Source organism: Apodemus sylvaticus, chromosome 7, assembly GCF_947179515.1.
Source record: "Apodemus sylvaticus chromosome 7, mApoSyl1.1, whole genome shotgun sequence".
Classification (NCBI taxonomy): Eukaryota; Metazoa; Chordata; class Mammalia; order Rodentia; family Muridae; genus Apodemus; species Apodemus sylvaticus.
In genome coordinates this window covers 13,304,180-13,316,724 of record NC_067478.1, presented here as the reverse complement: position 1 = coordinate 13,316,724, position 12,545 = coordinate 13,304,180, and the positions used below count along the sequence as shown (strand labels likewise).

General features: G+C 51.4%; 1 protein-coding gene across 1 annotated transcript in view; it reads left to right on the top strand.

The window, feature by feature from the left end:
- Window positions 1–12,545, top strand: part of Ccdc12 (coiled-coil domain containing 12) — a 48,223-nt gene that overhangs the window by 20,747 nt on the left and 14,931 nt on the right. Inside the window, exon 2 of the mRNA XM_052187120.1 lies at window positions 11,860–11,924. Within this exon, the coding sequence (XP_052043080.1) occupies window positions 11,860–11,924 (65 nt within the window). The remainder of the gene's footprint in view (window positions 1–11,859; window positions 11,925–12,545) is intronic.

Here is a 12,545-nt window from a genome sequence, read left to right as displayed (position 1 = left end):
GTGCTTTAAGGGTTACTATAAACCTAAAGGTCTTTTATCTGGGAACAATGATAGTGTGAAGTGGAGTAGAAACTCCTAGTAGGTATTAAAGACAACAAGAGGTTGTAGCAACCTCCAAAATAATAAGACCTACTACAGGCAGATCTCTGTGTTCAAGACCAGCCTGATCCACAGTGAGCTCCAGAACAGCCAGGGCAACACAGAGTAACCCTGTCTTGGAAAAGTCAGTTCTCTCCTCCCTGGGGTCTAGAGATTGAACTCAGGTCAGGAGATTTGTGTGGTAAGTTCCTTTACTTCCTGAGTTTGTCACATCCTGTTTCTTGTTTGTTTACTTGTTTGTTTGTTTGCTTCTCTTGTTTAGTCTTGAGATGGGTCTCTTATAGCTGAGGATGACCTTGAACTCTTGAAGCCCCTGCTCTGCCTCCCTGTTTCTGAGATTTCAGGCATGTACCACTCAGGCCTGGTTTCTGTGGTACTTGGTATCAAACTTAAGGCTTCTTCCTTACTAGAAGCACTCTGCCAACTGATTTACATCCTGTTTAAGCCAAAACAACAACAACAACAACAAAACCCTCCGGTTTATTACCCAGGAGAGGACTTGTGCCACCACTTCATGCATGTGGAGGTCAGACAGCTCATGTGAATGGGCTACAGCTTTTCTGCATGTTCCCTTCTGTGCACCTGCTCCAACACTTGATGGAGCCTAGGTCATAGGTGCTGTTGACGTCGATGCCTGTGTTGCCCGACAAGAGTGGAAGCTGTTGGTAGCTGTCAAGGAACTTTTGGGAGGACCCAGAAATGGTACAAATAAGCAGAACTGGCTTAGATGTGTGTGGGAGGTGTAGGGTGTCTCCTGCAGAGCCATGAGTTTTCTGGGTTCTTGCTTATTATTTATATAAGATCCCAGCATGGTGAGAACTGGGGAGATGGGCCTCCCCCTGGCTCCGCCTCTGCATCCCAGGATGCAATGGAGGAAGGGGAAGCCATGTGCTCTTCCAGCCTGGCCTAGCCATTGCCTAATGCCACCAGGAACAGAGATTCTGGTTGGCTGCACCAGGCCCGCAGCTGATGATCAGTTGACCCTTCCCTGGCTGTCTCCCGTGAAGTCCTGGAAGAGGTCCCAGGCACCTTCCTGTAGTAACAATTTTGGAGTTTCAGTTTATTTTTAAAAAAACAATAACACAGAACTATTTTAAGAATACGTTTTTTGTTTTAATCCAGTTATGGGATGCGGGCTGCTTCAGACTGTCCCCAGCAACTGACTGTGATTTGCCTCGTGCTCTAGCAGGGGTGTGATTTTGCCAGCAGCAGATAGTTCCTGTAAGTGTGTGACATTTTGAACTTTAGAGCCTCTTCAGAGACTGTGTAAATGCTAGGACCCAGAGAGGTAAGACGAGTCGTTGTCTGTTGGTCACGGTTTGTTAAGTAGTCCTGCACGAATAAGAGACAAGAAACTAGATATCCCGATGACGAAGATTGAACTAACCCCAAGGAACTCGACACTCCAATCATTAGGAAGTAGTCTAACAACCCCCTTTCCTTTCTGTCCTTTTTTCTCTCTTATCTAGTGTTAGGGGGTTGATATGCTTGGGAAAAGGTGGAGAAGGGTGGAAGAAAGAAGAACCCAAAAAGTAGCCAAAGACCAGCTATATCTCCACCGGAAGCTGGCACTCACTCTAAAGTCTGCAGCCGCCTCAGCTCTGTGATCGGCCTACGAGACTGAGGTGGGTGAGGGAGTCTTCCAGTCAGGAGTTCTGCCTGCAGCTGAGGCAGCTCTTCCCCTCCAAGAAAAAAGGGGCGTGAAGCCAGGTGGGAAGGATGGGGGTGACCTACCTTACTGTTTAGCATCAGTTAGCATCTTAGCTGAAAATGCTCAGTGAATAATGAGCTCTGTGTGATGGAGGTGCCTCTGCTAATTTAGGGAGCCAGGCCCGGTGTATCTGCTGTGTCTGCTGCTGTGTATCAGGTTACAGAGAGACACTGGGGTGTGCAGGCCTCACCGGGGTGTGCAGGCCTTGGCCAACCCTGTCTGTGCCCTGCATTGCTGGGGTAGGGCGTGTCCTAAGACACTGACTAGGCTTTTGAGGTCTATTCCCCAGTCAGGGTTGGAAACAGTTTAGGGTTAGCATGGCCACCAAGACAGTGAGTCCCTTGCGTCTGGATTTGCTGGTTGCTTTTGTTCGTTGCTAAATTTTTGACAATAGAAGTAAAATGGAAAGATTTTACACACAGTCGTGTGCTGTGCAGCTCCACCCCATCAAGTCTTAGCCTTTTCTAAGTGTGGTGTTGGCCATGGTAGCAACCTTGGCTCAGCTGTGCCCTCACATCCTCTAGTCTGTTTCCCTGAGCAGCTGGCCCTCTGGACTGTGCCCAGCAGGCTGAACTACGTCACAGTTCCAATTATCCCTTGTGACGAGCGCTGTTCTGAATACCTCTGCCTGAATTGTTCCCGTTACTCTGATTTTCTGAACTGGAGTTTTTTTTTTTGGACCCAGAAATGGTTGTGTTTGGGGCTTTTGGTAGTTGGCTTATATCACTCTAGGATAGCATCAGAAGCCTGCTCAACCCTGGGATGTGTCGTAAGAGTACTTTAGAGTCTAATGGAGAGGCCAGGCATGCTTGATATCTGTGAGTTCAAGGCCATCGTGGTCTGTATTGAGAGCTCCAGGTCAGTCAGAGAGAGAGAGAGAGAGAGAGAGAGAGAGAGAGAGAGAGACAGACAGACAGACAGACAGACAGACATAGAAAGAGATACAGAGACAGACTGACTGAGACTAGCTGTGTGCCATGTCAGGGCAAGAACTGGGCCAGAGCACGGAGTAGACATTCAGAGAGGAGCAGCCTGAAGGCCACCCCTCCCCCCTGCCCCATGGGGGTTCTGGCAACCCCAGGCCATGTGACTCTGGATGAGTTACTTAATTACACTGTTCCTCTGATTTGCTCAGCTGCGAAAACAGGAAGGAATGCTGACCTTATAAATGTTTGCAGTGGTTAATTGGATAAAATTGATTATGTTCAGTAATGTCAGTATTACTCAATTTAAGTAAGTTGCCTATATAATGTTATCGCTCACGAGTAGGAAAAGCAGGACAGAAGTGAATGTTTGCACCCAGCTCACCTCCAAGTCATGTGATGGATGCTTTCTTGTTTTATTGACCCTACTTAAGTTTTATCTCTCCTGTTCTCTCCAATGGTTAAGACTGAGCTGGGATGTGGCTCAGTTGGTAGAGTCTGTCGTGGTTCTAGTAATTCAGCTGGCTGTCAGCTCTCTTCGGTTTTATTGAACCAAAGTGCTGGGTGGTGAGGGGACAGCCGACTCCCTAGGAAAAATACCGCAAGAGTTGGGTATGAGCCTGTCCTGTCCCTGTTGGCAACAGGATTTGGACCTTACCATGGTGCCAGTCAGCATTCCTACAGTAGGTAGGCATCATGGAACAGAAGGCTTGCCCTGGACAGTGGACCTGATGCCCTTACTTAAGCCCTGTTGAAGTGCCACCAGGGTCACCTGTCCCAAAAAGGGTCCTGCAGTTTGCTTACAACCCCAACATGGGTGAGGATTGATATCAGGATTTGCCTGTCCCCTGCTCAGTCCAAGCCTGTGGTGTAGACTTCCTGTAGGCCTCAGGGCTTCCTACAGGGAGAAGCCAGGCGGGAGTTCAGAGCTTCTCAGATCCGGGCTGCCCAGGTGAAATGCTCTGCTCTGCTCTCAGTAAAGGAAAGGGGACTGTGGTTTCTGCTGTGCCCTCTGCCTAACCTTCCAGTTGGTTCCTTCCTGCTGCCACTGGTGAGGGCGAAGCCCTGGGCACTGGGAGGGATGTGTGCTCACCCATCTGTACCAGCTGTTCCCTGTTCTGCCCTCCCTCTGCCCCCTGCCCCCTCCCCCCTCCCAATCATTCTTGAACAGACAGGACAAGGAAGGTGTACTTTGGAGACTCTCCCCAGCCACCTAGAGAGCTACTGCCTCTTGTCATGCTGTCGGTACCATCCCTGCCTTGTTCTGGGTCCGTGTGCCATTGCCCCCTTCCAACCCTGCCCTCTAAGAATCCAAAAGCGTTCTGGACTTTTCTCCAGAAAGCTGTACCCTCTCAAATCTGTGTGTGTGTCTGTGTCTGTGTGTGTCTGTCTGTGTGTGGCTGTGTGTGTAGGCCCTAGAATCTGACCGGGTACCTGGGGTAAGGATCCCCATCACACTTGGATTCTCAGTGTGCTAGTCTCAGTGTGTGCTAGTGCTTTCCCCCAGCTTGCTATGCATACAATTCCTAGCACCAGGGATCCGTGGCCTTAGAAAGGAAGTATGCGGGAGGAGTCACCTGCCGCCTCCCTTGCACTTGTGGCAGGATGCCCAGTTGCACTTCTGGAAAGAACAAGAGCTGACTTGGCCTGAGGCCGGCTCCCCGTGTTCCTCCACCGCACACAGGATAGCAGTGACCCCAGGGTCACAGCCTTGTGAGGCCGCAGGCAGGAGCTGCATTAGCCCAGCATGCTGCTGCCTTGGTCTCAAGGAACAGTGGGTCTAGTCCTGCCTCTCTTCTGCAACCAGGAGCCCTCTCTCCTAAAGCTGAGAATATTTTGGCCAGCATTGACCCCTGACAGCCTCTGCACGCATTTCAAGCCTCCACTCTGGTCTGCGTGAAAGCTGCCACACCCTTTCTCTTTGTCCCCCACAGCACTGCCACCTCCTTCCAAGGCACCTTCTTTTCCCTGGTGAGTCACTACCACAGTCTCAGCCTCGCTGCCTCCTCCCAGTCTCTGCAGCCTGTGCTGCCTGACTTCAGACCCAGTTCCGCTCTCGTCCTGGGCCTTATCTCCAGCTTCCTCGCTGCTCCGCCAGCCGCCAGCCAGGCACTTCGTTCTTTCTTTCTCTGTCCACAGGTTTCTACAGACTAGCTGTACCTGTGGCTTCTGCTGTGACCTACCCCTGGCCTGGTGGGCCTCAGCCTGCCATGTCACATTCTGTGAATTTTGCATGAGGGACCAGAAGACCCATGTCTATGCTTGGTGCCCACATGGGGGCCAGAAGAAGGTGTCCGATCCCCCTAGAAGTGGAGTTTTGAATAGTTTTGAGCTACCCTGTTGGTGCTGGGAATTGAACTGAAGTCCTCTTGAAGAACAGCCAGTGCTCTTCACTGCTGAACCATCTCCTCATCCCTTCCAAGGCACCATCTAACATGCCCTAACATGCCTCATGCCCCTGATGAAGCAGGCATTAGGACATACAGTGCTCTTCCTGTTCAGAGGGTTGCTGAGAGCATCAGAGACAGCCTATGGGAATGGAAGCCCCCTGCCAGCCCTGTAGATGCCAGCTGTCAGGACTGCAGCCCTGCATCCAATCTACAGTCCTTCCTCCTTGCTCCTCTGGCAGCTACCTGCCCACCCAAGCTGCAGGTTTTTCCTTTCTCCCTCATCATTTCTGTCTTGTAATACTTTGATGATGTCACCATGACTGTCCTTGTTTTCAGGGATGAGGAAACCAAGGCCAGACTTGCCCAAGGCCACACAGTGCAGCCTGACTTCCCACTGGGTTGTCAGCTAGAGCACACATGCTCTATGAGTAGCAGGTGTCGGGCCTGAGGGTATAGACAGGTAAGACAGGTGCCTTCCCAAACACACAGGTTGCCTTCAGAGTGGACCCTCAGACAGGGGTCCCTGGCAGCAGCTAGAGTTTGCCTTTGGAGACCCAGAAAGGGAAGCACAACCAACAGTTCATTGGGATCTGTCTGCCTAGAGAAGTCAGACCGGCTCTCGTGATCCCCCTGCTGTCGCCCCCAGTCTCTGGGCATAAGGAGCCTGCAGTTTCTGGTCCAAGCCTGGTGCTATTCAGTCCAGAGCTTATCACCCCATCTTCAGGGTGAGTCAGACATCAGTGGCTGCCCTACCCTACTAAATGCCCTTATAACACAGCTCCCATGGGCCACCGCACCCAACAGGAAGTACCTCCACCCCGTCATGAGGTGGCCCTGGCTCTTAGGACAGGCAATAGGGTGCTGTTGTGGGAGCTACCAGGTTTGCCCCAGCATTGCCAGCTTCTTCCTGCCCCTGCCTTGGGCACCGCATGTCATCTGTCACTCTTTTCTTACCTCGAGTTAGAACCGCAGAGGCTCTCACTGTCCTCTTAGGGGACAGGGTGGGCGGTGGGGGTGGGGGTTGTTTGCATGGGAAGGGAAGGATTTTGAGGCCTTTTTTTCCCTAATGTCTTTCGAAGGTTATTTATTGTGGGGTGGGGTGGGGTTGGTATGCGCACACTATCGTGTGTGTGGAGGTCAGAGGGCAGCTGGCAGGAGCATGCTTTCCTTCCACCAAACATCAAACTCAGGGCGTCGGGCTTGTCCATAAGCACCTTTACCCACTCAGCCACTTTCCTGGCTCAAGGCCTTGTTTTTCTTGACTGACACACAGAGGGCCGGTTCCTATGGAAATGTGGGCTGTCTTCTCTGCATTGAGAAGCAGTCTGTACTATGAGCTCTTGCTGGTTCTCCAGCGGCCTCAGGAGTAGATTAAGGGTGGCAGGACATCTTGTCAGCAGCTGGCATGCCCTCTCCTATCCATACCTGTATCCCTTAACTCCGTCCTGGAAGTAAGAGCCTCAGGATTCGAAAAGCTGTTCGTGGGACATTTCAAGATGAGAGGTGACCTTGTTCCTTGGCCACTCAATTTAGAGCCTTCATCTTTGGGGCCCTTGGCCCTGGGCAGGCTTGCCACAGTCTGTTCTCTTCCCACGTGCTGTCAGTGTAGGCAGAACTAGAGGAAGACTTGTCACCCCTTTCACCCCTTCCTGACCTCCTTAGGCCCCAGCAGGGCCGGCTGCGTGGTCTGCCCTACAGGCCATGCCAGGCTTTGCCAAGCAGTCACCGCTCCCAGGAATGTTCTCTTGAAGCACTTGGTACCCTGCCCCATGCTACATCAAGAATTGAGTTGAGGGGTTGCCTCCCTCTCTAATTGCCAGTTCCCCGGATGTGCAAAACAGCAAAGCCTCCTCACTGGGTCTGTTCCTTTGAGTACACTGGGGATACCAAAGTGTAGCCTTCTTTCCTTCATCCATGAGGTCAAGACAGGATGCACTCTGTCTTACTAACCTGGGGAGGGGCAGCAAGAGAAAGGGTGGTGGCTTTCCCTCTGCTTCCCTCTCTTCCTGTGTCTGGTGAGGATCGAACCCCAGGTTCCAGCCGTCTGGACAGGGTCCCAGAGCTCAGCTAGTGAAGGCACCTTCCAGGAGAGGCGCTGAGGAGCAAGGCCACCATTAAAGTCAGTGTCAAGCGTGAGGAGCTCAGGTAGAGGCCTCCCCAGAGGTCAGTAAAGCTCGAGCTGACAAGGAGAAAAGAAGCCAGAGCGAGGTGGCAGAAGCCTCCGATCCAAGCACTCGGCAATTACACTTGAGCTACAGCATATCATGACCCTGTTGTCTCCCTCCCCCACCCCACACCCCTGATCCAGAGACAGGGATAGGTAAAATACAGTTACTAACATCTGTGACATCACCACACGTGTCAGAGATACTAAAGGGGTGGTGATATTATAGGGCCATTCTACACCAGCAAATTAAATAATTTATCTGGAACGTATGCTTGGTCTTGCTTTTTGACTCATGGAGAAATAAGCATCGGGGAGAGGAATCATTCAGTGAATTGCTTGCTGCACAAGCACTAAGGCCTTAGTTCAATCCACAGCACTATTGTAAAAAGCCAGACCTAGGCCAGCAACACGGCTCCTTGGGGAGCAGTCAGTTGTGCCACCAGCCTGATGATTTACTTGAATTCGGATCCCTGGGACCCAGATGGTTAAAGGAAAGAAGAGAGTCCCTAAAGGTTTCTTCTGCATGTGTGCACCCAATATATAAATAAATGTAATTAGTACTGATAAATAAAACTAAAAAGCTGGGTGTGCCCTTGTGTGCCTATCATCTCAGTGCTGAGGAAGCAGACAGTTGGCAACTTGAGCTCACTGGCTAGCTACCTAGCATGCTTGGCAGTCCCAGGTGGCTGAGAGATGTGTTTCAATAAAACAAGATTGATGGAGGCTGCCAAGATGAGTCAGCAGTCGGGAGCACTTACTGTTCTTTCAGAGGACTGGGGCTTGATCCCTTGCATACACGGGGTGGTTCCCAGCCCTCTGCAACCCCATTTCCTAGAGATCTGAAGTCCTCTTCTGACTTCTGCAGGCACATGCACACACATGGACACATACATATACACATTAAATACACACACACACACACACATACACACACATACACACACACGGCCCGGGAGGAGTGACCCCCAAGGTTGAGCTGTAGCCTTCACATATCTATACACATTCATGTGCACTCCGACATCCATAGCAAATACACAGAAAAGCTGTTTTTAAAATTGAACATCTTGATAGTCTAGTGTATGTATCTTTATACACTAAACTGACATATGTTAAGCAATGATGGTAGGAAAGTATTTAAAATGTGGGCAGTTTTTGGTAATTAAATCTTTCTAAGAGCAGAAACATTTAATAAAAGTGCTTCAGTTCATAACCTAGGGTAGTCTTGAATCCAAGGCTGGGTGCTTCAGACTCATTGGTTTGGTTTAGGGCTCTCATCCCAGCGTGTCTAGATGTGAGAGCCCTGGGCCACCTCTCTTGTTGGGTATCCACTGGTGGTTCGGGCTAGCTATGGCTGGATCTGCATATGTAGCAACGTCTAAGCTATGTGGGGAGACAGGACAGGGGGCTGAGGTCAGAGTCTGTCTTAGAAACAGTAACTCTCTCAATAGGCTGCTTCTAATCTTGGCAAGAACTCCAGCTGGGCGGTGGTGGCGCACGCCTGTAATCCCAGCACTCTGGGAGGCAGAAGCAGGCGGATTTCTGAGTTCGAGGCCAGCCTGGTCTACAGAGTGAGTTCCAGGACAGCCAGGGCTACACAGAGAAACCCTGTCTCGAAAAAACCAAATCTAAAAAAACCAAAAAAACAAACAAACAAAAAAAAGAACTCCAGGGAAGGCTCGGACGACCGTGATCCAGATCTGCTGCCACCATTACAGGTCCTGTGGCTGTGGGCATCTCTTCTTATTTTTCCTTTCTCTGATAGCCATTTCTGAGTTATCTGCCCCACCCCCAGTTGGACTGAGACTGAGACCCTCAGGTAGGCACTCCTGTGATTCCTCTAGTTCTGAGGTCATAAGTTCATGAGTTTAGCCTCTCAGGCTGGGGTGACCTATGCTGGCGTGGGGGTGGGGTGCAGAATTCTCAGCATCCCTAGAAGGGGAGTCGATTGGAGTGGGGCAGCAATGCCTGTGACCTAAGTTGGCTGTTGGCCCAAAGCAGTTCCTGTCTCAGGCATGCTTGCTGTCCCTCCTGAGAGGCACCGTGTCCCCACCTGTGTGCCCAATGCACTGCTCACCCGCTCCTGCCACCCGTGGTCGCCCGTCCCCTACCTGTGGTCTCTGCCCTACTCAGCTTCTCAAATGGGGGAACTGACTGTGTGGACCACACTGTACCTGCCAGCCAGATGGCTAGGAGGTCTGAAAAATGTCACTTGGATTCCTCAGTGTTTTCTTCCTTGTTAATGAGTAACTTGGCCCTTGCCAGAGCACTTGAGTGTTTCCAGGGCTTTTGGAGATGGCAGTGGCAGCCTGGCCCTGGCTGAGTTTAACCTTGCCCTTGGTTAGGAAGGGGCAGAGTGTGGGCCAAGTACTCCTCCTGGTGGATCCTTCTTACACAGATCTGCCCACTTCCGTCAGCTGCACGGAGTCTTCCAGAAAGAAGCTTCCTGGAGGGGTGGGGTTGAGCACCTGTGCTACCACCTCTAACCCGGGGAGCAGTTTCCCAGCCCCTCCCCTGAGGCAAACACTTCTGGGATCTGCTGTTCATAGGGGCTATTAAAATGTCAGCACGCTTTTAATCCAAACACTCAGGGGACTGATGCAGGTGGATTTCAATGAGTTTGAGGCCAGCCAAGCCTACATAATGAGACCTTGTCTCAAAAACAAAAAAGAGAGAAGCCTGGTAGCGAGCTTGTGGGCAAGCCTTTAGTCAGGGAGGACCATGCCAGCGCAGCCCCTTGAGGTCCCTTTCTACCTAGGAGCCACTCAGAATGCTGACTTGCTTCTCCAGACTGATCCTTTGTTCTGTAGGCCACACACTACCCTTGCTCAGGTTGAGCCCTTGGGAAGCCTTTCCCAATCCCATCTGTGTGTCCTAGGGAACCCAGATTCCCCCTCCTCACCCCAGGAAAGCCGTGATGTCTCCTTTCATTCCTGCTGCCTCGGGCTGGGGCTGGGTCTTGATGTATTGTATCTCGGAAGGCTTTCAGTAAGCCGGGGCTCCGTAGGTCATATGGCCAAGGAATGGCAGTGTCTGTCGTTGCCCTGGGTCTGCAAGGTGAGCACTGGTAGCTGTGACCCCAGAGGGAAGCAGCCGTCAGTGCTGTGCAGGTCGTCTAAGAGAGGAAGTACAGGCAGCTACTTAAGATCCAGTGTCAGCCCCAGCACCATGTCGGCCATCACAACAGGTTGCAAGCGGAAGCTTTCGGGTTTCTTCTCAGATCTCCACTCCAGCAAGAGTCCATTGCCAGGAACAAAGTGAGTGGAATATCTTCTAGAGGGCTAGTCCTGGCGTGTAAGCTTCAATGCCAGGCCTTGGTTCAAGCCTTGGGCCTGTGGCATGGCTCCGTACATGTGTGTACATGCCGGTGGTCAGTCTGTCCTGCCACAGTGATGCCTGGAAGCAGAGCACCCAGGAGCGCCTTTGGTGCAGTAGGCAGAAGCGGCCCTGGTGGCGTCCCTAAGGTACAGTCCTCAGGGCACTTGGACCACAAGCTTCCTGTATCTGGACTGAACTAAGCATGCCTTATGTAAACTGGGGTTGGGGAGGCAGATTTAGGGCCAGCAAGATGACTCGGTGGGTCAAGGTGCTTGTCACCAAGTCTGTCAACCTGAGTTCAGTCCCAGGAGCCCATATGGTAGAGTAAGAGCTCCTGAAATTTGTCCTAACCTATCCAGACTCCTGGAAGTTGTCCTCTGACCTCCATGTGCACTCTGACATACACGTACACATGTATACACACACACACACACACACACACACACACACACGTGTACACAACACACGCACACACGCAAGTACACATGTGTACACAACACACACACACACACGCACGCACGCACGCACGCACGCACACACGCACGCATGCACGCATGCACACACAAGCAGGCACACATGGAAGAAAGAACCAGATTTAGAAGAAACCTTCCCATAGACTGTTACAGGACTTTTGCCTCCGTCTCCCTTACTTAGTAAGCCACAGACCTGGGCAGTGAGCGTCGTTTCAAGCTTGGTCCTGATTGGGTTACTTCTGAAGGGATCCACATGGGCCTTTCTGGAGAAGTCTCTAGGCTGGAAAGAAGGCCAAGAGGCCTAGTTTTTGGCGACCATCTTTTCCTCCTTCCCTAGAGCCCAACACATAGTTCCACCCAGATCCGTGAAGGTGGCTGGTGGCCACCTAGCCCTGGCCAGCCCCTTCCCTGCTGTCTAAGTTCTTCTCATTCTTCCTGCTTGCTTTGTGCCTGGGACTGGGCTGGGATTGTGGAGGGCTTTGTTGTTATTGTTGCTGTTGTTCAATTTAACTTTGAGACAAGGTCTCTCTGTATAGACTGTCCTGGAACTCACTATGTAGACCCAAATGGCGTAGAACTCACAGCGGTGTGCCTGCCTCTGTCTCCCAAGTGCTGGGAGGACTGTAGAGTTTTAAGGAAGAGAGCAGGGGAGAGCCAGGCTGCTGCACGGCACCCATCAGGTAGATACCCAGTCCTGACCGTCCTGTCTTCGTTGGCTTCCCAGGTGATATGAACTGTAGGAGAGATTACCTGAGCAGTGGTTTTCTTTCTTTTTTTACAGGACAGGGAAGATGGGGAGCCACAGACCAAGCAGCTCAGAGAAGAAGAGGAAGTTGGGAAGCACAGGTAGAGCCTGGGGGCGGGGCAGGGTGGGGCGGGGGCTCTTTCTGTGACACACTGCCCTGCTCTCCCCACTGACACCTGCCCAGTGCTGGTCAGGGACATTGCTCATGCGGCTGCCGTGTTCAGACCTGAGAAGATCAACCCTCTCACTAGTTAGGGCTGTCCCTGTAGGCCTTCCTTACAGTCTAGCCCAGGGGTGCTCAACCTTCCCAGTGCTGCAACCATTTAATATAGTTCCTCACATCATGGTGACCCCCAACCATAAAATTATTTTCATTGCTATTTCATAATTAATTTTGCTGCTGTTGCAAATGTAGTATAAATATCTGCATTTCCCCATGGTCTTCGGCGACCTCTGTGACCACCCCAAGGGGTTGAGACCTACAGGTCAGGAACCTGTGGTCCAGCTGATAGCTTGGGTCGCATTCTAACCGTGTATTACATCATTCAGTCTTGCCACGTACCTTTTGTGTGTTCTACATCCCTGCAAAAGCAGGTCCCGCCTCACCTGTGTGCAAAGCTCTGATCATCTACTCACACCTCCCTTCTCAGCCTGCACCTGTTCATTCATTCATTCATTCATTCATTCTTTACCTTTTGGACAGCTTCCATCATGCACAGGTA